This window comes from Ceratotherium simum, chromosome 3, assembly GCF_057802395.1.
Source record: "Ceratotherium simum simum isolate JZ-2026a chromosome 3, ASM5780239v1, whole genome shotgun sequence".
NCBI lineage: Eukaryota > Metazoa > Chordata > Mammalia > Perissodactyla > Rhinocerotidae > Ceratotherium > Ceratotherium simum.
The window spans coordinates 47,733,080-47,755,407 of NC_141902.1; the positions used below are offsets into that span (position 1 = coordinate 47,733,080).

Consider the following 22,328-nt stretch of genomic DNA (forward strand, 5'->3'; position numbering starts at 1 on the left):
GATTGCCTAATTCTCGGTAACACTTTGCTGCATGAGCATCAGGAGGGACACAGGCCAGGTTTTAAGATGATTACTCAGATTCCTTCTGATGCCAAATGACAAAAAGGCCCATTTCTCAGCAGCACATGGCAGCGCTGGCTCTCAGATTACCTGAGGGTAGGGGAGTACTTCAAAGGGCCATCTATATTCTCCAACACAGGTCCTTTCGGTTGAACCTATAACACAGCCCCTCCCAGCAGGGACAGCTCCCCTATGAAACAGAACTCCCTGAAGTGAGCAGAAATCATCTCCATGTAACTTATACTCACTGATGTCATTTCTAACCTTTTCATATGTTACCTTTCCAGTTAAACAAGCTATTTTCAACAAATAATTTTAAAGTTGTATTTAATGCCTTTCTACAACAAGATAATTTATGGATTTTTGTGTTTAATAGAATTTTATTTTTGATCAAAATTTATCATGGCCAGATTACTACAAAAAGATTAATTTTAAAAGCCCTTTGCTCATGAGTGAGAGATGAACCTTTGAAGATCATTTGGGATCTCACTTGGTTTTTGCTCACTCTAATTGGCATTGGCAACAGTTTTAAAACAACACTGAAATTTTTAAAAAAATGATGATATCCTCAATTAAACTAAAAAATGTTCTTAAGTGTTTGCTTCATTATATATTGGAGGGAAAGGATAGGAAGAAGTAGAGGCCAGTCCCCAAACACCCACTTTAGCCACTTGCCCATCCTTACCTTGGGTTGAATGGCCTCTTTCTGGCTCACCAGCTGAGACCTCAAGATGAGGACTTCCTCCTTGCGGACATCGAGCTCCTCACTCACAGAGGTCAGCTGCTCCATGAGGACACGGTAGGCTGGTGCACCTGGAGCAGTCACCTCTGGGGCACTTTTCTCACTAAGCGCCTTGCGTAACTCATTTAGCTCATTTTTCAGTTTTTTGTTTTCTGATTCTAGTTCTTGACGCTGTATGAAGAGACAAAGAATAGTTCATTGCTGTCATCCTCAACTTTACATTGGAATACTCATTGTCCCCCAAGATGATAGAAGAATTCTGCTAGAAAAGATAATCGGAGCTACCCTAGTGAATGGCTTCCCAGGTTCAAGAGGGAACTCTGTTCTGCAAATTAAGAAAGTCATCAAGTGGAACTGAGCAAGGTGAATGGTAGTGTGCTTCATCAATCTAAATTCCAGAGTCAAATTTATTGAAGGCCTGCCCTGGGTGTGTTCACAGGCCTGGAGAGACTGCTGAGTCCCAAGGGGTAAGTTTAGCTCAGTCCTAAGAAGCCCAGGTTTTGTTTGTGGGTAAATATAAGGGCAAGTATGAGGGTCCATCTGGTCAGGTTATTTCCAACGAATGGTTCAGATAAGCAGATCCCTGAAATCTTGAGTAGCATCCTGTTATTCCTTTGTAAAGCAAAATACAAAGACCACTGAAATCTTAGGCTTTTAACTTCTAGTAAAAAAAATTACACACCACTTAAACTAATAAAATTCCCTTTAGTGTTTTGATGACAATAGACAATGTATTTTTCAAACTTTTTTCCTGTGTGACATGCTTGTGAAGTTGCTGGCAAAAGCCATGGGAGGTGGGAGGAGAGGACGGGCCACCTCTGCCTTCAGCCATCATACACATCCTTTACCCCTACCATACTTTCCACTTACTACCAGTACAGTTAGCACTGCCCCCGTACACTCTGCTCAAACAATGGCAAGGGAAACCCAGAATTGAGTTCTGACACTAAACTCTATTTACTGACACTACAACACGAATGTCACAGGATACTGGCTGGGAAACGGTGAAATGGACAGTCATTTAAAAGCACGTGGTGCCTTATTTAGCACATGACGTAAGGCCTTATGATAGTGTAAGTGAGATACTTCTTCATAAAGATAAAATTTTATTGTTTCTTCCAGAGAAGCAATCATGGGTTTGTAGCGCCGTATTAGGCCTATCAACATGTTATAGTAAAACTATTTAAAGTTCTTTTTTTTCTAGTTTAAGAATATATAACCCTTTCTTCCATGAATTAATCCATTTTATATGAAAATGAATGCTCCTTCCTATCCCCAGTCTCCGACCAACTGGTAATGAGATTCATACTGCTCATTTCTGAAATAGAAAACACATGAAAGTCTTTATTTTGACATCTAAGCTCTCACGCAATGGTTCTCAAACTTTAATCAGAATCACCTGGAGGACAGATTGCTCGACCCACCCCCAGAGGGTCTGGTGTGAGGCCCACAAATTTGCATTTCCAACAAGTTACCAGGTGATGTTGATGTTGCTGGCCCAGGGACTACATTTTGAGAAACACTGAGCTAATACTTGGGAACTTTGCGATCTGGGCTGCTGCTTCTTTTTTTTTTGTGAGGAAGATCAGCCCTGAGCTAACATCCCATGCCAATCCTCCTCTTTTTGCTGAGGAAGATTGGCCTTGAGCTTGGGTAGGGTAGAGGCCCGGTATTCTCCACACCAAGATGCCATACAGGCTGGAGAAGCAGCAGTCATCAGCAGTTCTGGACTGTGGGAAGTGGCAAATCCATAGAGAATACGGTCTTATTAATGTGCATAAATTTTGTTCCAAATCATAGTATTAGGAAATGATATATCAGGACTAGACTTGAAGTAATATTACTGGAAAAGAAAAAAAACTTCATGACAGCTTAGAGAAACCCTAGGAATTCTCAAATATACATAAAGGCTTTAAAATAATATGAGTTTCCTTATGCTATTTTGTGGCTTTTCTAATTTTTAGCTTTGGTTATAATCATAAACTTTACTATAATTTTCCAGCTATTCTAGACTATAATTCTCTAAAGCAGAAAATATTAAAAAATTGACATAAGCTAGAAAATATCTGAGAAAAACAAATTTAAGACTAATAAGTTAACTAATAACCTAAAAAACTTTTGAAGCTGGGGATGTCTTGATAGCTGACAGCCTCATGGCTCAGACTTCGCAGGGGGCAAAATGTTCTGATTCTGGAAAGCAGAAGATGGAGCCGGGTGGAGCCCAGCCTGCTCTGGATCAAGGAATGGGCCCCTTTTTTTTAAACTTCAACTCTTGTTGTCCCCAGGATGCTTGTACTTCAGGAACTGCTGCTCCTACTCAGTACCTTTTCCTTTGCTCAACCGCTCTGGGACACACAGTGGCAGCATATCACTGTCTAGTTAGACATTGCCTTTAACCATCAAGAAGACACAATTCTCCACATTCTCCCCCTCCACCCAACTGTTTTTAAAAAATAAGAATATGTTTCTACTCTGTAAACTAATACCTAGCTTCCTTTCTCTACAAACACATAGTCTCAGTGGGGTTTGGTGGTTAGAGCACAGGGTTTAGAGCAGATATCTATGTTCAAATCCTGTTCCTGTTGGTTTCTAGTGGGGTGAGTTTAGGGAAGTTACTTATATATTAACCTCAAATTCCTCATCTGTAAAATGGGAACTAAAATACTTACTTGCAGAATTGTTGTAAGAATTAGAGCTGATATATGTAAAGTACCTGTATTTAAAAATGATGGTGATAATGACAGCAGCCAATATTTTTTCTGTACTATTCTATGCGCTGGGCACTATTCTAAGCAGTTTATGTGGATTACTTCATATAATCCTCATGACAGTCCTAAAAGATAAATATTATCATTATCCCCATTTTATAGATGAGGAAACTGAGGCACAGAAAGGCTATGTACTTACACACAGCCATACAGTGGTGGATCTAGCACTTGAACCCAGGCAGTCTGGCACTAGAGTCCTTGTTCTTTACTACCTTCTGCAGCCTCAAAAGGCAGCTACTGCTCCTCTTTCTGTTTAGACTGAAGTCTAGCTTACATGAAATAGCATCTATGAAAGTACACAACACAAGGCTAGACGTAATGCCTGAATAAAGCTTAAGCTAGGGCCTCTGCTGTCCTTAAGGATGTTCTCTGAGAAAAAGAGAGGCTCTGAGCAGGTCTCTTGACAAAACAAGATATTCAAAGTCTTGGGCAGAAACTTCCCATTACCTTGAGTGACTCATATTCCAGTTCTGCACCTCTAATTTGTGGTCGTTCTTCTTCCTAGGAAAAATATAAAGTTAAAAATTTTATATGTAAGCAGTTATGTTTTAATTGCCACATTTTTTTCTCTTAGAATATTTACTTGCTCTCCAGGAAACAGTGAAGAGAGGTCAGCCCTCACTACTTGAACCACATGCTGCTTGTTAAGGTACTCCTGGGCTGGGTTCCCATGAGAGGAGAGACTGCGGAACTGGACATCAAGTCCCAGCCTCCGCGCCCAGGCTGCCCGCAGCCCTCGGGTGGGCTAGCACCGCGCACCTTGGCCTTGCTGCGCAGCACCTGCTCCTCCTTGCGGTCCAGCTCGTCCTGCATCACCTGCTTCTCCTGCTCCAGCTCTGTGACCCGCTTCTGGAGCTTGAGGAACAATGACATGTCCAGAGGCACCTTCTTCTCACTGGGCTCCTAAAACCCAGAAATTATAAGATGGTCAAGATGATGCAGAAGATGTACAAGCTAATGAGAAAATGATGAGCAGTCCAACAGAAAAATAGGTAAACTTATAGAAGAAATATAAAGGACCAAAGAACATACAAATAACATGCTCAATCTAGCAAATACATGAAGAAATGCAAATTAAACAACAGTAAGGTACTACTTTTCCCCTATCAGATTGGCAAAGACGGAAAAGATTAATAATGCCATGTGTTAGTGTCTTACATGATATTGGTGGAAATATAAGGAAGCCTTTCAAAAGGGCAAGTTATTAGCTATATTTATTAAAATTTAAATATGTATACTCTTTAACCTAGCAATCTATGTTTAAGAATTAATCCTACAGAACTACTTACACAAGTACACAAAAATAGATGGAAAAAGATGTTCATTGCAGCAATTTTTAATATTGCAAAAAACTGGAAAGAACCCAAATGTCAGTAGGAGAGTTGCTTAAATAAATTATGGTATAGCCAAACTATGAAATATTTTATAGCTGTTAAAAAGAATAAAGTAGATCTACATGAGTAGATAAATAAGTTCTAGATAAAAGACACAAGTTGGGGCCAGCCCGGTGGCACGAGCGGTTGGGTGCGCACACTCGGCTACGGTGGCCCGGGGTTCACCGGTTCAGCTCCCGGGCGCACACCAATGTACCGCTTGGCAGGCCATGCTATAATGGCGTCCCATACAAAGTGGAGGAAGATGGGCACGGATGTTAGCCCAGGGCCAATCTTCCTCAGCAAAAAAAAAAAAAAAAAAAAGAGGAGGATTGGCAGATGTTAGCACAGGGCTGATCTTCCTCACACACACACACAAAAAGACACAAGTTGCAGGACAGTGTTTATATTATGATCTTATTTTTGTTAAAAAACAAATATATGTGACTTTTGGGGCTGGCCAGGTGGCATAGCGGTTAAGAGCACGCGCTCTGCTTTGGTGGCCCGGGGTTCGCAGTTTCAGATGCCGGGTGCAGACCGATGCACCACTTGTCAAGCCACACTGTGGCGGTGTCCCATATAACGTAGAGGAAGATGGGCACAGATGTTAGCCCAGGGCCAGTCTTCCTCAGAGAAAAGAGGAGGATTGGCAACGGATGTTAGCTCAGGGCTGATCTTCCTCACAAAAACAAAAAAAACAAAAAATAAATATATGTGACTTTTAAATATACCTAGTACATGAATACAAAAATGTGGAAGGCCATCAATGGTTATCTTGGAGAATGGGAGGTACTATAGGAAAGTGTCATTTTCTATTTTATACATTTCTATATTTGAATTGTTTACAACGAGCATGCAGTACTTTTGTAATCAGGAAAAATGATTTTTGAAAAGGTGAAATGCCAGCATAAATATATATAGTTTGATATATTGAGATATATTGAGATCAGAGAGAAAACTGAAAAATCAAAACATATATAGCCCTTAATAAGCTGAAGGATAACCCAGTAACATTTTAAAAGTATATCAATTGGTTCTAAAACAGAATCACAGTGAGAACTACTAGGATAAATAAAGTTACACTAATTAAAGCTAAGCAGATGGAAAGATCTAACCACCATCATGGAAGTTCTGAGAATGCCATAATTGTTCTACCTTATTTGCTTCGGGTTTGAACTTTTAATGAGATAAGAAGAGAAAGAATTGTATCGTTATATTTAATGGAGAGGATAAAGAGTCCCTTTTTGTTAGAAAGAGAGAGAACAGTAACAATAACTTATTTACTTAAATAGTCCAAGTATAATTCTTAACTGATTAGCACATCTCATATTCCTAATTGTCAATTTTTAAAAAGAATGTTTTTTCTGGAAATAACATTATTTTTAGGAAATAACAAAAGTACAAAGAAGAAAAATGCAAGCATAATCTCATATCCAGAAAAAACCCATAATTTTTGTCCAGTCTTTCTCCTATAGATTTAAAGACTGGAATAATATTTTCATTATAATTTTGTATTGTCTTTTAAACTTATCATTGTATTACAGTTGTTTTACAAATTTACAATGTGATATTTGAAATCATAATTTTAATGGTTGCATTAACACGTGTACCATCATTTGCTTAGCTATTACCTTACTGATCGGCATTGAGGTTTCTGATTTTTTGCTATTGAAATATATTAAAATAAACATCCTAGTACACAAGTATCTAAACATTAACATCTTTAAGTCTGTTAAATTAGTTAGGCCAGTTTATACTTCCCTCAGCAACCACTACCTTGCCTGGAACAGCAATGACTTAAGTTATCATTTAAAAAAAACTGGCTCAGTTGATGGATCAAAAGTGGTATTTCATTGTTGTTTTAATTTACATTTCTTTGCCTTTTGATGAGGTTGAATAATTTTTGTATTCATTAGCTATCTTTGGTCTTTTGTGTATTCTTAGTAGTGCCAAGTTCAGTGTTATTCCAGTTCTAAAAAAACAGGAGCCGGCCTGGTGGCGCAAGCGGTTAAGTGCGCGTGCTCCGCTGCAGCGGCCCGAGGTTTGCCGGTTTGGATCCCAGGCGCGCACCGACGCACCGCTTGGCAAGCCATGCTGTGGCGGCGTCCCATGTAAAGTGGAGGAAGATGGGCACGGATGTTAGCCCAGGGCCAGTCTTCCTCAGCAAAAAAAGAGGAGGATTGGCAGATGTTAGCACAGGGCTGATCTCCTCACACACACACACACACACACACACAACACCTAAGAAGAATCAACTAAACTAAGAAGTGGGGCATTTATAGGCCATCAGGGTCATTTACCCACAAACTAGTTAGACCTGGACTTTTTCTTACTGTCCACTTTTGTAACGCTCAACAGTAAGAAAAAGTTAAAATCTGTCCTGGCTTAGCAGAACAGAGAGAACATCCTGCCTGAACATGAAATTACTAAAGAATTTCATTCATACAAAAACTCATTTCTATACATCCCACAAATACTTATATTTTAGCTTATTTACAATGTAAACATTCCATCTTATGTATTTTTAATGTATGTTCATCTATTAATGACGTCGCTGAAATTTTTAATTATTTAATCTTTTTTTACTCTTTAATAAAAGTCTTCATCCTATGCATGAATATAATACTTCATTCATTGTACCTAAAATTCCTCTCAGCCTTGAAAGAGCACTTTTGTTTAAAAGGAATTCTGTTATTAAAATGGAATGGGGAGCCAGCCCTGATGGCCTAGCGGTTAAAGTTCTGCTTCGGCAGTCTGGGTTGGGTTCCCGGGTGTTGAACCACACCACTTGTCTGTCAGTAGCCATGCTGTAGCGGCGGCTCACATAGAAGAACTAGAAGGACTTACAACTAGAATATACAACTATGTACTGGGGCTTTGGGGAGAAAAAAAAAAGAGAGAGAGAGAGAAAGATTGGCAACAGATGTTAACTCAGAGCAAATCTTCCCAAAAAATAAAAAAAAAAATAAAATGGGATGAGGTAACTCCTTAGCTATCAGCTAATACTACATAAAGAACTAGTTGATTGCTAGATAAGAGCTAAATTCCATATATAGGAATATTGAAATAGGAGATGGAAGAACACAAAAAATAACATTTGACAACTGCAAAATTGCTTGAGGCATAATGATTGGTAATTATTTAAGAGTGCTCAGGATGTTGCCCATTCTTATCCCTAATGACACATCTGATTAAAGAGAGAGCATATGTCCTCTCTATACCATATGAGCAAGAAAGAAAATTGGGCCATCTGGGTCAGAGAAGTTTCTGGGGTTTTGTTTTGCTTTCTCTTCTTAGTAAGGACTTTGTCATCCAGGGCTTTTCCAAGAGAGTAAAGCTTTGAAACTGACCTAAAAAATAACAAGTCTCTCATCTGAGGAAAATCAGGAAGATACCAGAATTTATTCACAAAATTACCACCACAGGCCTGGCAGTCTTCTGGAATTATTATTAACAATAGCTGAGAAAGTTACGGTGACCCTCTCCCTGGGTTGACAGGTATGAGGAAGCTCGGGAGCAGAAGCAGAACTGGGACAATCAGTCAATGGCTAGTAAGAAAGGTACATGACAGGGCAGGGAGAAGCAATGGTTCCAAAGAATGTAACCCCGGACTATGAAGACGCTGGAAGTGTGGGAGGGCTGCAAAGCAAGTGGAGCTGACAGGTGAGTTCTCCAGAGAGAAACAGCAATGGAGGACCACTGTGACTTGTGAACAACAAATCACAGCTTAGCAAAGCTAGAAAGACATTAATTCTTTTTTATATCAAATTTTCCTGTTATTACTTGACTGAGATTGGAAATCTGTGTTCCAAAACTGTCTGAAACACCCCTCTCTGTTTTAATTAAAAAAAAAAAATCAATTCATTAACAAGAACGGGCCCATTATTTTCCTGTCACCAGATTCTAAAAGAGCTACTTGGGAATATTACACATAGGAGTTGAAAGTTTTCCTTTAGTTTGTTAGGGGCAATTTGTAAACCTGGCCATTACAGAGGTAGTTGCAGTAAGAAATATAAACCTGGAAGTCACAAGTAATTAGAAGTACAAATTCACAGCCATAGTCTTAGTCTGATACTTTTCTCCTGCCCAACTTCTCTTCTGATAATCAATCTCTCTTTTTCTACTACTAGTTATATAGATTTCCATCTTTTTTTTTTCTTGGTGAGGAAGATTGGCCCTGAGCTAACATCTTTTGCCAATCTTCCTCTTTTTGCTTGAGGAAGACTGTCCCTGAGCTAACATCAGTGCCAATCTTCCTCTACTTTGTATATGGGATGCCGCCACAGCATGGCCCAATAAGTGGTGTGTAGGTCTGCACCTGGGATCTGAACCCCGGCCAACAGAAGCAGAGCTTGTGAACCCAACCACTATGCCACCAGGCCGGCCCTGATTTCCATCACCAGGCCGGCCCTGATTTCCATCTTTCTGATCCTGCCCACATCCAGTGAGAATTGTAGGGTGGTCACTGGAAGCCTGTTTATTAGAGCAAAAACATTTATTTCTTGAACACTTACAATGTATCAAACACTGTTGCAAGTGTTTTATAGGAATTAACTCATTTAATCTTCAAAATATTACTATAAAGTAAGATAATAATAGCATCACCACTTCACAGATGAGGAAACTGAGGCCCAGAGAGATTGATGCTAAGGTTATGGACTCAGTCTCAGGGAGGAGAGTTACTGTAGTCTGTCCCATAGTAAAGAGAGCACTCCTAACCAAGTGCAGCCACATTTCAGATGCATGCACTTAGTCACAAGGAACAAGCATGACTAGTTCAGTGAAAAGTCTTCTCCATTACTGAGAGAAGACTTCCAGGTGCATGACCCACTGCTGGTGGTCAGTGCATGTGAAGGGCAGTACATAATACTCCAAGATCTGTCTGTGATTTGTGGAGTACAATTCATACTTCATTATTCAAAAGAAATGAGAAATGTACTAAACCCCACTCTAATCTTTCTCTTAACATGAGAAAAGACCTGGCAGAAAACAGGTGAGAATTAGAAACAAAAAGGTTACCCCTTCCCTCAAATCTCTAAGAATTTGGAGAAAACTTGAAAAGAGTAGAAACCCTGACAAATACTGTTACCAGTAAAATTTCCGTAAAGCATATAAGAGTTTCTGAGTTTAAAAATTTAATGTCCTCAATCAAAACTACCAACAAGGGCCTCTTTGCCCTGAGTTTGATACAAAATACTTTGCAGCAAACTTACCCTTTTTGTCATGGCTGTCCCCCTCCCACACAGGAGCTGCCTAGGTAGTGTTACACTGAAGTCGACAGTTTGTAAACATACTTCCCTCAGACTACTGGGAGTGAGTACTCCCATTAAGACCAACAGGATGCAATCCTAAAACCTTCATACCCACTAGAGGCTCAGAAGTTGTGATTTTGAAATCTTCAAAGTCTAACACGGTGGTAGTCTACAAAGATTGCCACCAACGATTCCTGCCAACACATATGCCTTTCCTCCCATCAAGAGATGGAGTCTATTTCCTTCCACTTGCATCTGGGCCTGCCTTGTAATTTGCTTTGACCACAGAATGTGGCAGAATTGACACTGTGCCAGTTCTGGGCCTGGCCCTAAGAGGCCTGGCATCTTTTGCTCTTGTACCTACTGCTGGGGCCCAAGATAGGCCACACCAAAATATCTCACAATAGCATATTGATTATTTTGAATTAAGTTACTTGAGAAGCAAAAATGGCATACCGACCCTCCTATCTATTCCCCCTGAAAGCAGAAGTAATTCTCCCACGTGCAAGTTGCTCTCCCTGCAACCTTATCATCAGAGCTAGGGAATTCTGGGCTGAGAAGCCTGCATAAACAAACCTTGCTAACTTACTACCTCAAACCTAAACTCTGCTTAAATTCCTCACTATTTACTTAAGTATCCTGAACCTAAGTTTCTTTGTCCTGTCAATTCTTCACAAATTTATTATTTCTCTGTGTAAAAGATATATACACTTCCTGCTTTGTTCACTCTCCAAGCATCATTTTTCTATGATCTCCAATACGTACATATTAAACTGGGTTTTTCTCCTGTTAATCTGGTCTTTTGTCAATTTTATTATTAGTCCAGCCATAAGAACACAAGAAGGGTAGAAAGGGGATATTCCCCCGCCCTGACACCACTCACCATGCTGCTGAAAAGAGGTCACATGGAGAGGTCCAAGGAAGAGAATCTATGCAGACCTGCTGAATGCAGGGAGGTACTCCAACCAACACCATGTAGGGCAGAAGAACCGCCCAGTCAATACCCAAAGAATTGTGAGCAATAATAAATTGCTGTTGTTTGAAACCACTAAAGTTTGGGATGGTTTGTTGCACAGCAATAGACAACTGGAACAACCTCTCTCCTGCTATATACTGGCCATACTGCTGTATCAATGGTCCCCAGTCTAAGGTGGCTATAGACAGAAATGGGACTGCAGAATTGCAATGTAGAATCCCTGGGTGGGAGGAGGTTGAGTATGGAGCTCCGAACAGACAAGCCCCAGTTAGAATACGGCTCTGCCACTTAAAAGCTGTGACCTTGGACAAGTAACTTCGCCTTCCTGTATGTACGATTCCAACTATATGACATTCCAACTACAGGACATTTTTTCCTTTAAAATGAACAGAATGAGATGGCAGAAACTTTTCATTCCTAAGTAAAACTAAGACAAGAAAGGAAAGAATCATTCAATTTTTTTCAGTTGTTCTGCCAGAAGCAGTCTATTTCTGACTTGGGCATTTTCTCAGAATATGATATAAAAATAGAAGAGTTGTGCCTGAATTACCCATTACTGAAACTAATATCATATTTGAAAAGAAGATTTGAGAATAGGTTTGGGAACAATCTAACTTAAAGTCACTGTACTCTTGGAGTTACAGTAATATGTCATTTTGGTTTCATACCACATAACACAAAACATTAAGGCAGATTTATAAGCTATTTTTCATGTATTTTTGTAGAAGAAAATTACATTGGTAAAAACTGTCATCAAACAGAGGCGGCAGTTTTGCTAAATTCTTGGGCATTGGTATTTATAATACTCAAGGACAAAGGCTTATTTTTTAAATAATTACCTCGGTCTGAAATAAATTCATGACAGGCTTTATTTTTTGTACGCAGAATATGTTAAGTTGTAAAAGGGAATTAGAAAAGGGAAAATCTGGTCATTAAAACTACATTAAAAATTAAAACTAAAATGTCTATTGACAAAATATATATGAAGTAAGTATGTATGTACACAGCTAACTAAGCACCTATAAGTCACTTATGAAGAATAAACAGCTCAAAACAAATGTTGCATTTATGGACAGAGTCCACTCTGCAATGGAAGTGTTCTCTGTTAAGAACAGCATGGTCACATCCTACTTTTAGTGATAGGTGTACCTCTGTCCTCAATGGAATGTCTTCAGTTTCTGCAATTTCAGAGCTAAAGAGGTATTCAGACTCATTGCTGCTGTGGGTGGAGTCTGTTCTCCTGTGTCCAGGCTTAGGCACATTCTGCAAGGCAAATGAACTGGGTGTAACTAACACAACATAAATAAACGAGGCATAGTTAAGACAGCGTCCACCTTAACCTGGTTCTAATCCTCACTCACTGACTTGCTGTTCTCAGGCCCCAATGATCTGTTCCATGTTGTCTTGACCAAACTCTTACAAAACATCACCTTCTGAGCTCCTCAAAGAAAGAGAAAGATGCACCAGCAGGGCATGACAAGAACAGTTGTAAAACCAAATGCTCAAATGAAAATCATCTGTGATAATTAGCAGAGTCCCCTTTGGGTTGTTAAAGTTGTGAGTGACAGTCACACTGGGTGAAGCATGGGTATGAGACCTCAGCATCCAAGCACTGACTTTAGTGTTGCAATCAAATAAAACTTAACAAAATGTTTATAAGTTTAGTTACAGCATAATCATTTTACTGTACCGTATTTGGGCATAAATGATAAAAAAAAGAGAGGGGGTTCCACACAGGTGACTATAATTTCTGTCACTTTTATGCATGAAGCTGAATCTCTGGAGTCGGCAGTGGAAGGACGAGCAGTGCAGGAGAGGTAAGAAAGCCGCTCTAGGAATCCTCTGAAGATCCCTGCGTTATTAATTCAGGGCACCCAGGTGACAATTTTATGACATGTGGTACCTATGAAATTAGTTCAGAAAGTTTGTGGGAAACAGAAAAGTTAAGCAATTGCAGTCCCTTCCTTTCTGTAGGAGAAGGGTTTAGAGAATGATTTGAAGGAATAAGGAATAAAAAGGCTGGGTTTATGCCCCTCACTCCTAGGGTGCCCCCAGAAGAGGTGGAGAGGTTCAGTGGTCTGGATCTCACATGGTTACAGATCCTGAGAGCTTTAGAAAGGCCTCTGGGAGCTTTCAGAACTGTCCAATTTCCTTTATTCCTTCCCCCAGCTGCAGGAAAAGAGCCAGAAGCCACAAGGAGTTTCTTTGCCTCTTTCCTTCCAACATCCGGCTTATAGAGAGCAGACCCATCAGTGCAACCAAAGGGAAGCCAGTATCCAAGGGCAGTTGAAAGTCTCCCAGGCCAGCCCAACCTATACTCCAATGCGTAGGGAAGACCCAAGAACATCAGAAACTCGGACACTATCTAGCAGCTGGGGTGCACACTAAAGGGGAGCATCGCCACACACAGTCAAAGGCACTCAGGTTTCTGTTTACACATGCAGGCACTCTCCCTTAAAGTTCCTAGCCCAAGCCAACAGTTGTATGGGATGGTGTTTATATAATAAATTGGTATGTCATTAAGAAAAACAGGTCCATATAAATGCCAGGACAAAGATTTTTGTTAAGCTTATTAAAGATGAGTGAGACTCCAATTTTCCCACATGCATGTATTATTATTATTTATTTATTTATTTATTTATTTATTTATTTTTCCCCCAAAGCCCCAGTAGATAGTTGTATGTCATAGTTGCACATTCTTCTAGTTGCTGTATGTGGGACACGGCCCCAGCATGGCCGGAGAAGCAGTGCCTCGGTGTGTGCCCGGGATCCGAACCAGGGCCGCCAGCATCAGAGCACACACACTTAACTGCTAAGCCACGGGGCCGGCCCTGCATGTATTATTAAACAATGAATACCTTAAGGTATGAACAGAAGCAAATTGTATATTTGCTATTTAATGTAACTTTTGGATACAGGGCAGTAGTTAAGTGCTCTGAGTCTGAAACAGGAAACAGCTGGGTAGGAATCCTAGCTCTACCACTTATTTGTCCCTTATCCAACTTCTCCAGGCCTCACTTTCAGTATCAGGGAAAAAGGGGAGAATAATATTATCTACCTCATAGGGTTTATGTGAGGATTAAATAAAATAGTGCAGGCAAAGAGTTTAGCATAGTGCCTGGCATGCAACAAGCATTCAATGTTCACTGATGCTGCTATAATTGTTAGGACCCTGCAGTAATTAACAACTCCCTTGTTGGTGGCCTTTCAGTTCTCTAAGTTCTTAGTTCATACGCTGTTCAATTACATGGACAAACATTTGACTTGATCATCATGTGCTCCTTCAAGATCTGCATCTTGCACCTCCTCTTCTCCTTACCTGTCGTTTCTCCCATAATTCCTTCTTTTCTTGAATCTGTTTTACTCCCTTTGTAAAGATTAATGACCCCATTGTTGACATGCTGGATTCCTTTCTTTTTTTTTTTTTTTTAAATTTAATAATATATATCTGGGGCTGTGGAGAAAATATTTTTATGTTTCAGTATAGTTAGGGCTTTTTGAGCAAATTTTACTCAAACTTGGCCCTGGCTAAAAGCAACCGTTGGAGGTTAATTTTTTGTTTGTTTGTTTACTGCAGTAACATTGGTTTATAACATTGTATAAATTTCAGGTGTACATCATTATACTTCTATTTCTGCATAGATTACATCATGTTCACCACCCAAATACTAATTACAACCCATCACCACACACATGTGCCAAATTATCCCTTTCACCCTCCTCCCTACCCACTTCCCCTCTGGTAACCACCAATCCAATCTCTGTCTCTATGTGTTTGTTTATTGTTGTTATTATCTACTACTAAATGAAGGAAATCATACGGTATTTGACCTTCTCCCTCTGACTTATTTCACTTTGCATAATGCCCTCAATGTCCATCCATGTTGTCACAAATGGCTGGATTTCATCGTTTCTTATGTCTGAGCAGTATTCCATTGTGTATATATACCACATCTTCTCTATCCATTCGTCCCTTGATGGGCACTTAGGTTGCTTCCAAGTCTTGGCTATTGTGAATAATGCTGCAATGAACACAGGGGTGCATGTATCTTTACACATTGGTTTTCAAGTTCTTTGGATAAATACCCAGCAGTGGAATAGCTGGGTCATATGGTAGTTCTATCCTTGATTTTTTGAGGAATCTCCATACTGTTTTCCATAGTGGCTGCACCAGTTTGCACTCCCACCAGCAGTGTATGAGAGTTCCCTTCTCTCCACATCCTCTCCAACACATGTTGTTTCCTGTCTTGTTAATTATAGCCATTCTGATGGGCGTGAAGTGATATCTCATTGTAGTTTTAATTTGCATTTCCCTGATAGTTAATGATTTTGAACATCTTTTCATGTGTCTGTTGGCCATTTGTATATCTTCTTTGGAGAAATGTCTGTTCAGGTCTTTTGCCCATTTTTTAATTGGGTTGTTAGTTTTTTTGTTGTTGAGATGCATGAGTTCTTTATATATTTTAGAGATTAAGCCCTTATCAGATGTATGGTTTGCAAATATCTTCTCCCAATTGTTAGGTTGTCTTTTCGTTTTGTTGATGGTTTCCTTGGCTGTGCAGAAGCTTTTTAGTTTGATGTAGTCCCATTTGTTTATTTTTTCTATTGTTTCTCTCGCCCGGTCAGACATGGTGCTTGAAAATATGTTGCTAAGACTGATGTCAAAGAGCCTACTGCTTATGGTTTCTTCTAGAAGTTTCATAGTTTCAGGTCTTACATTCAAGTCTTTAATCCATTTGGAGTTAATTTTTGTGTATGGTGTAAGGTAAGGGTCTACTTTCATTTTCTTGCATGTGGCTATCCAGTTTTCCCAACACCATTTGTTGAAGAGACTTTTTTTCTCCATTGTACGTTCTTGGCTCCTTTGTCAAAGATTAGGTGTCCATAGATGTGTGGGTTTATTTCTGGGCTTTCGATTCTATTCCATTGATCTGTGTGTCTGTTTTTGTGCCAGTACCATGCTGTTTTGGTTACTATAGCTTTGTAGTATATTTTGAAATCAGGGAGTGTGATACCTCCAGCTTTGTTCTTTTTTCTCAGGATTCCTTTAGCTATTCGGGGTCTTTTGTTGTTCCATATAAATTTTAGGATTCTTTGTTCTATTTCTGTGAAAAATGTTGTTGGAACTTTGATAGGGATTGCATTGAATCTATAGATTGCTTTAGGAAGTATGGACATCTTAACTATGTTAATTCTTCCAATCCAAGAGCACGGAATATCTTTCCATTTCTTAGTGTCTTCTTCAATTTTCTTTCAGCAATGTTTTATAGTTTTCAGTGTACAGATCTTTCACCTCTTTGGTTAAGTTTATTCCTAGGTATTTTATTCTTTTTGTTGCAATTGTAAACGGGATGGTATTCTTAATTTCTCTTTCTGCTACTTCGTTGTTAGTGTATAGAAATGCAACTGATTTTTGTATGTTGATTTTGTATCCTGCAACTTTACCATATTCGTTTATTACTTCTAAAAGTTTTCTGGTGGATTCTTTAGGGTTTTCTATATATAAAATCATGTCATCTGCAAATAGTGAGAGTTTCACTTCTTCCTTTCCAATTTGGATCCCTTTTATTTCTTTCTCTTACCTGATTGCTCCAGCTAGGACTTCCAGTACTATGTTAAATAGGAGTGGTGACAGTGGGCATCCTTGTCTGGTTCCTGTTCTTAGAGGGATAGCTTTCAGTTTTTCACCATTGAGGATGATATTAGCTGTGGGTTTCTCATATATGGCCTTTATTATGTTGAGGTACTTTCCTTCTATACCCATTTTATTAAGAGTTTTTATCATAAGTGGATGCTGTATCTTGTCAAATGCTTTCTCTGCATCTATTGAGATGATCATGTGATTTTTATTCTTCATTTTATTAATGTGGCGTATCACATTGATTGATTTGCGAATGTTAAACCAACCCTGCATACCTGGAATAAATCCCACTTGATCGTGGTGTATAATCTTTTTAACGTATTGTTGTATGCAATTTGCTAGTATTTTGTTGAGGATTTTTGCATCGATGTTCATCACTGATATTGGCCTGTAATTTTCTTTTTTTGTGTTGTCCTTGTCTGGTTTTGGTATCAGGGTAATGTCAGCTTCGTAGAATGAGTTAGGGAGCTTCCCCGCCTCCTCAATTTTTTGGGAGAGTTTGAGAAGGATAGGTATTAAGTCTTCTTTGAATGTTTGGTAGAATTCACCAGGGAAGCCGTCTGGTCCTGGACTTTTATTTTGGGGGAAGTTTTTGATTGCTGTTTCGATCTCCTTACTGGTGATTGGTCTATTCAAATTCTCTACTTCTTCTTGATCCAGTTTTGGAAGGTTGTATGATTCTAAGAATTTATCCATTTCTTCCAGATTGTCGAATTGGTTGGCATATAGCTTTTCATAGCATTCTCTTATAATCTTTTGTATTTCTGAGGTGTCTGTTGTAATTTCTCCTCTTTCATTTCTGATTTTACTTATTTGTGCCTTCTCTCTTTTTTTCTTGGTGAGTCTAGCTAAAGGTTTGTCAATTTTGTTTATCCTTTCAAAGAACCTGCTCTTGGTTTTATTATTTTTTTCTATTGTTTTTTTGGTCTCTATTTCATTTATTTCTGCTCTGATTTTTATTATTTCCCTTCTTCTACTGATTTTGGGCTTTGTTTGTTCTTCTTTTTCCAGTTCCTTTAGGTGCATTGTTAGATTGTTTATTTGAGATTTTTCTTGTTTGTTGAGATAGGTCTGTATTGCTATAAACTTCCCTCTTAGAACCGCTTTTGCTGTATCCCATAAATTCTGGTATGTCATATTTTCATTTTCATTTGTCTCCAGGTATTTTTTGATTTCTTCTTTGATTTCTTCGTTGACCCAGTCATTATTCAGTAGCATTTTGTTTAATCTCCACCTATTTGTGGCTTTTCTGATTTTCTTCCTATAGTTGATTTCTAGTTTCGTACCGTTGTGGTCAGAAAAGATGCTTGGTATACTCGGAATTAATTTACCTTCCAACATTTCACGAGCCTAGATTCCCTTGCCTCATTATCCTTTCATTGTTGCCTTGAAACTCCTTAGCCCTGGATCAGTCTTTTCTTCATTGCCTCTGCCCTATAATTGAACGTTCCTGGAAAAATTCCTACAACACTTCTTGGTACCAGGGCGAACAAATCTAGACCCTAGTAATCAGTCAGTGGCACTATCTTTGGTCCATATATCACACAGATTACAGGGAGCCCTGAGGCAGTCTATCAACTCCCCTCCCTAAAGTTTCCTGGCATCCATTTGAAGAGTCTATTTACTACAAAATGCTTCTTAGCATTGTGGCAGTGAGAGCTGCATTTGCAGAACAGTGTAAGCAATATTAGCCAAGTACCCATCTGTTAGTTTCAAAGTTCTATCTAAACATTAAAATAAGATATTGCTATTTAATATTTTAATTAGTCCTAAATTATAAAGTCAAATTTTTTATTCTTTGCAATTCTCGGCAAACATTTTCTGCAAAGACTGCGATCTCGATCACGTCTAGAGCTAGGAAATGAGCCTAACGAAGAGTTGAGTAGGAAGCAAGCAACCTCTGATCTTTCCTCTGCTATTTTCCTCTTCCTGTCTTCTGACCATTTTGTTACCCAAGAGGAATGACAACGAGTCATAGGCATACAATGGAGAGAGATATAGGCTGACAAATAAAAAAAAATCAAGTGACTAGGACCAGCCCTGGTGGCCTAGTGTAAGTTCAGCGCGCTCCGTTTTGGCGGCCCAGGGTGCGGTTCTCGGGTACGGACCTCCACCACTTGCCTGTCAGTGGCCATGCTGTGGTGGTGGCTCACACACAAAAAGAGGAAGGTTGGCAGTGGATGTTAGCTCAGGGCAAATCTTCCTCAGTTAAAAAATAATAATAAATAAATAAATAAATATTAAAAAAATTTTTTTTAATTAAAAAAAAAACCAAGCAACTGAATTACAGCTGTAACGTGGTTACATCTTTCTTTTTCCACAGCGCTGCTGGGAACAGAACGGATAGCCGGCAGAGACTTGCTCAGCAGGAAGGGATAGCCCTTTTAAGTTGCTGTAGGATGGCCATTGCTGGAGGGTCTTTTATAGATATGGCTACCTCTAACTCTCTGACTAAGGAGATCTATTAACCTCACAGATGTCTCTGGAATGTGCTCAGAGAGTGATATATACAAGGCACATGCTTGTCTCATTTTATTTTCTGAGGTTCACAAGACACACATGATTAAAGAATTCAAGAAATTCTGTAGGAAAAAAGAATCTGCATATCTCTGTTTAAACTGATTGATTCTCACATTTATTTGACCTCAATCATTTCTTTTCCCAATGCCACTTCTTAACATCCCAAGTAACTAGTGGCCTCAGAAACACACAGTGGGATAGACAGCTTAGCTCTAACTATAACCAAAGCATAGATTAACCATAAATGTTGGTGTGTTTATCTAGTAAATAAAAATACACCCAAGAATGGAACCCTGGGGAGCATGATGTTGAAAGGGAGAGGAAAATGACTCTAGAGAAAGCTAAGGGTGAGAGAATGTGAATGAGGAAAGGCTTCAACAGGGCCAAGCACAGCAGGGAGATCAAGGAAGACAAGACTTAACGCAGGTCCTTCCGATTTGTCAATTATAAAGATAATGGTGACCTACTCCTACCTTTGATTTCTCTGTCACATATAAATCAGGGTAGAGTAGTGAGGCTTGAAATAATAGTCCAACTGTGGGATTTAAATTAGCTTTTTAACCTCTCTGAGACCAGGTTTTCTCATCTGCAAAGTGATAAATTTACTTCATTTCTTTTGTGTTACATAATCTCTTTTATTTTGACATTTTAAATGTCACATTTTAAAGAACTTTGTCAAAGGATCCTGATAGAAGCAAACTTTGAAGCAAATACTCTACCCCACAGATACCAAATTATCTTGTTTTTTATAAGAGATATTTCAGAGCATTTCTGGTCATTTGTACCAGTAGGTTACCTTCAAGGCTGATACTTGTAGGGAACAAGAGAGCTAGGGAACTGTTTCCTGATAGCAGGATAAGTAGAACAGGAAGGGTGTGCAGAACTATTAAAAGTACAAAAGGTACAGTGGCAGATGCAGAAGAGTCCTTGAAAGAGATAAGATAATTTATTACAAATAGAGGCTGAATTTTCTTTTTGTAGGAATATGTCTTTGAAATTATAATAAAAACCAGTGGAGAAAATACTTAATTATATAAACATTTGCTTTATATGCAAATTTTACATTAAGACATTCAATACATAAAACAAAGTCCAGCTATATTGACTTTATATTATCTGACAGCCCAGTCTTCAAAGTGACTTTACAAAATATTTATGAATAAAGTTATTTGATTTCTTGGATTTGCTTTAAAACAATCCAATCCCTTGGATGGGGTGGGATGGAGGGGTAGAACAAGGAGTAAAAATGTGTTGACCATTTTGGAATTGGGTAATGAGTACATGGGATGCACAGGGGTTCATTCTACTAGTCTATCTACTTTTGTATATGTTTAAAATTTTTCATTTAAAACAAGCAAAAGTGTTTGACTCACCACCATCAGAGTCATCTCTTCCTTGAGGTCATCATATCGTTCTTCTAAGCGACTGAACTCATTCAGAAGGTTCTGATATCTCAGCCTTTCATCATTAAGATCAAGTTCCAGTTGTTTCGTTTCTTCTACTAACTTCTTCTCCATAGTCTCTGAAAGAAAGAAGACAGAAAAGCATAGGAAATGGCTCCACAGAAGGCAGAGTACAAACGTGTACACCGACTTCCAGCTTCTCTGCAAGCGGTTTTACTTGTAGCACCACTATGAGTGATGAAGAGTATCAAGTAGCAAGGTGAAGAGTATCAAGATGAAGAGTGAAAGTAGCAAAAGAGAAAATATCATGACCAAAACATAAAATAATTTATTAATATGAACAATATTTATCTACCAAGTTCTTCCACGTACTGCAGACTGAGTGCACTAGTCCATTCACTGGCTATAGCACATCCTTGATGAAGGTCCACCAGTCATTGTGCAGTAACTAAAGTACATATTTTTTATTTCAGTAGTATTCTGTTTCTGGCTATTCATAAAATTCTTTTGTCCAAATTAGTGTACTCTGTCAAAATCAGAAATATCCCTCAGGTCTCTGAGGGAACGGTGATTTCTCAGAGGACCGAGCTGTCCTTCTCTAGAGTCTCCTCCAGCTCATCTCAGCCCCGAGGTCTATCCTACAGTTTTCCAGCACTCTGAACTCCCCCGCTGTCCTATTACTCCCAGTTTCTAACCAGATAGGATCCCCAGCCCTGGTCTCCTGTGCTGTTTACTTCTTGGCCATCTCATATGTGCTCCTCGGGGAGCCCTGATCTTTCTATTTACCCACCGCACTCTGCCCTTTCTGTTGCCAGCGGCTTGCATTTGGCTAGGACATCATCTGGAGAGTGGAGGCTAGCCCCTGACTGCAGATAAAGCAAAGTGAAAGAGCCTCAAATCTCAGCTGTATATTTTAACTCAATGAGCCAACCAGTCACATTTATAATATTAAGCTTCCTACCACTATGGCCCATTTTATTCTCATATTTTGTGGTGAAATCTTACTCTGCCCTGCCTGCTTCTGTTGCTTCACCATTTCTTTCTCTGTCAGCTCCATGGCCGCAAGCGTCTTGTCACAACTGCTTCCATGGTTTCCCTATTATAGGGCTTTAATAATTTGTAAATGAATAAATGAAAGAATTTCTTCTCTTTAATATTCTATAAATTGCCTTTTTTCTCACCAATTTGCAGTAGCTGCCCAAGGCTACCAACAAATTTTCCCTAAGCAAATCCTCTGTTATTTCTTTGCTTTTATTGTTCAGTTTCAAATAACATTTTATATTTTCCTAGAAGTATTCTCATCATTCTGGACCCTTCCATTACATGCTGCATCCTAGCAGCCTTCTTTCCCTGTTTTCAGTGACTGCTTTCTCCTTTCTCTCTGTATTGTCTTTCCTGGCTTCTTTTCTTCACCTTATCCCTTACTTATGGTCATCTTATAACATTTAGTTCCAGATTTTCTTCTCCTTCCTTCACATTATCCCTTTAATTGGGAGGGAGGAGGCGGTGTGGGAAAAAGCACAGAGGGCTCTCTTATCATCATAGCTTTAATGGATATCTTAAGGCTCATTTCTTTCTCTCTCTAATCTTTAA

At 39.1% G+C, this 22,328-nt stretch overlaps 1 protein-coding gene across 5 annotated transcripts in view; it reads right to left on the bottom strand.

The window, feature by feature from the left end:
* Window positions 1–22,328, bottom strand: part of MYO5A (myosin VA) — a 187,860-nt gene that overhangs the window by 31,937 nt on the left and 133,595 nt on the right. For all 5 annotated transcript variants that reach the window (XM_087427353.1, XM_087427348.1, XM_087427339.1 and 2 more), the window contains 5 exons: window positions 20,706–20,854; window positions 12,321–12,434; window positions 4,330–4,473; window positions 4,018–4,071; window positions 746–973 (listed from right to left, as the gene is read on the bottom strand). In XM_087427353.1, the coding sequence (XP_087283479.1) occupies window positions 746–973; window positions 4,018–4,071; window positions 4,330–4,473; window positions 12,321–12,434; window positions 20,706–20,854 (689 nt within the window). The remainder of the gene's footprint in view (window positions 1–745; window positions 974–4,017; window positions 4,072–4,329; window positions 4,474–12,320; window positions 12,435–20,705; window positions 20,855–22,328) is intronic.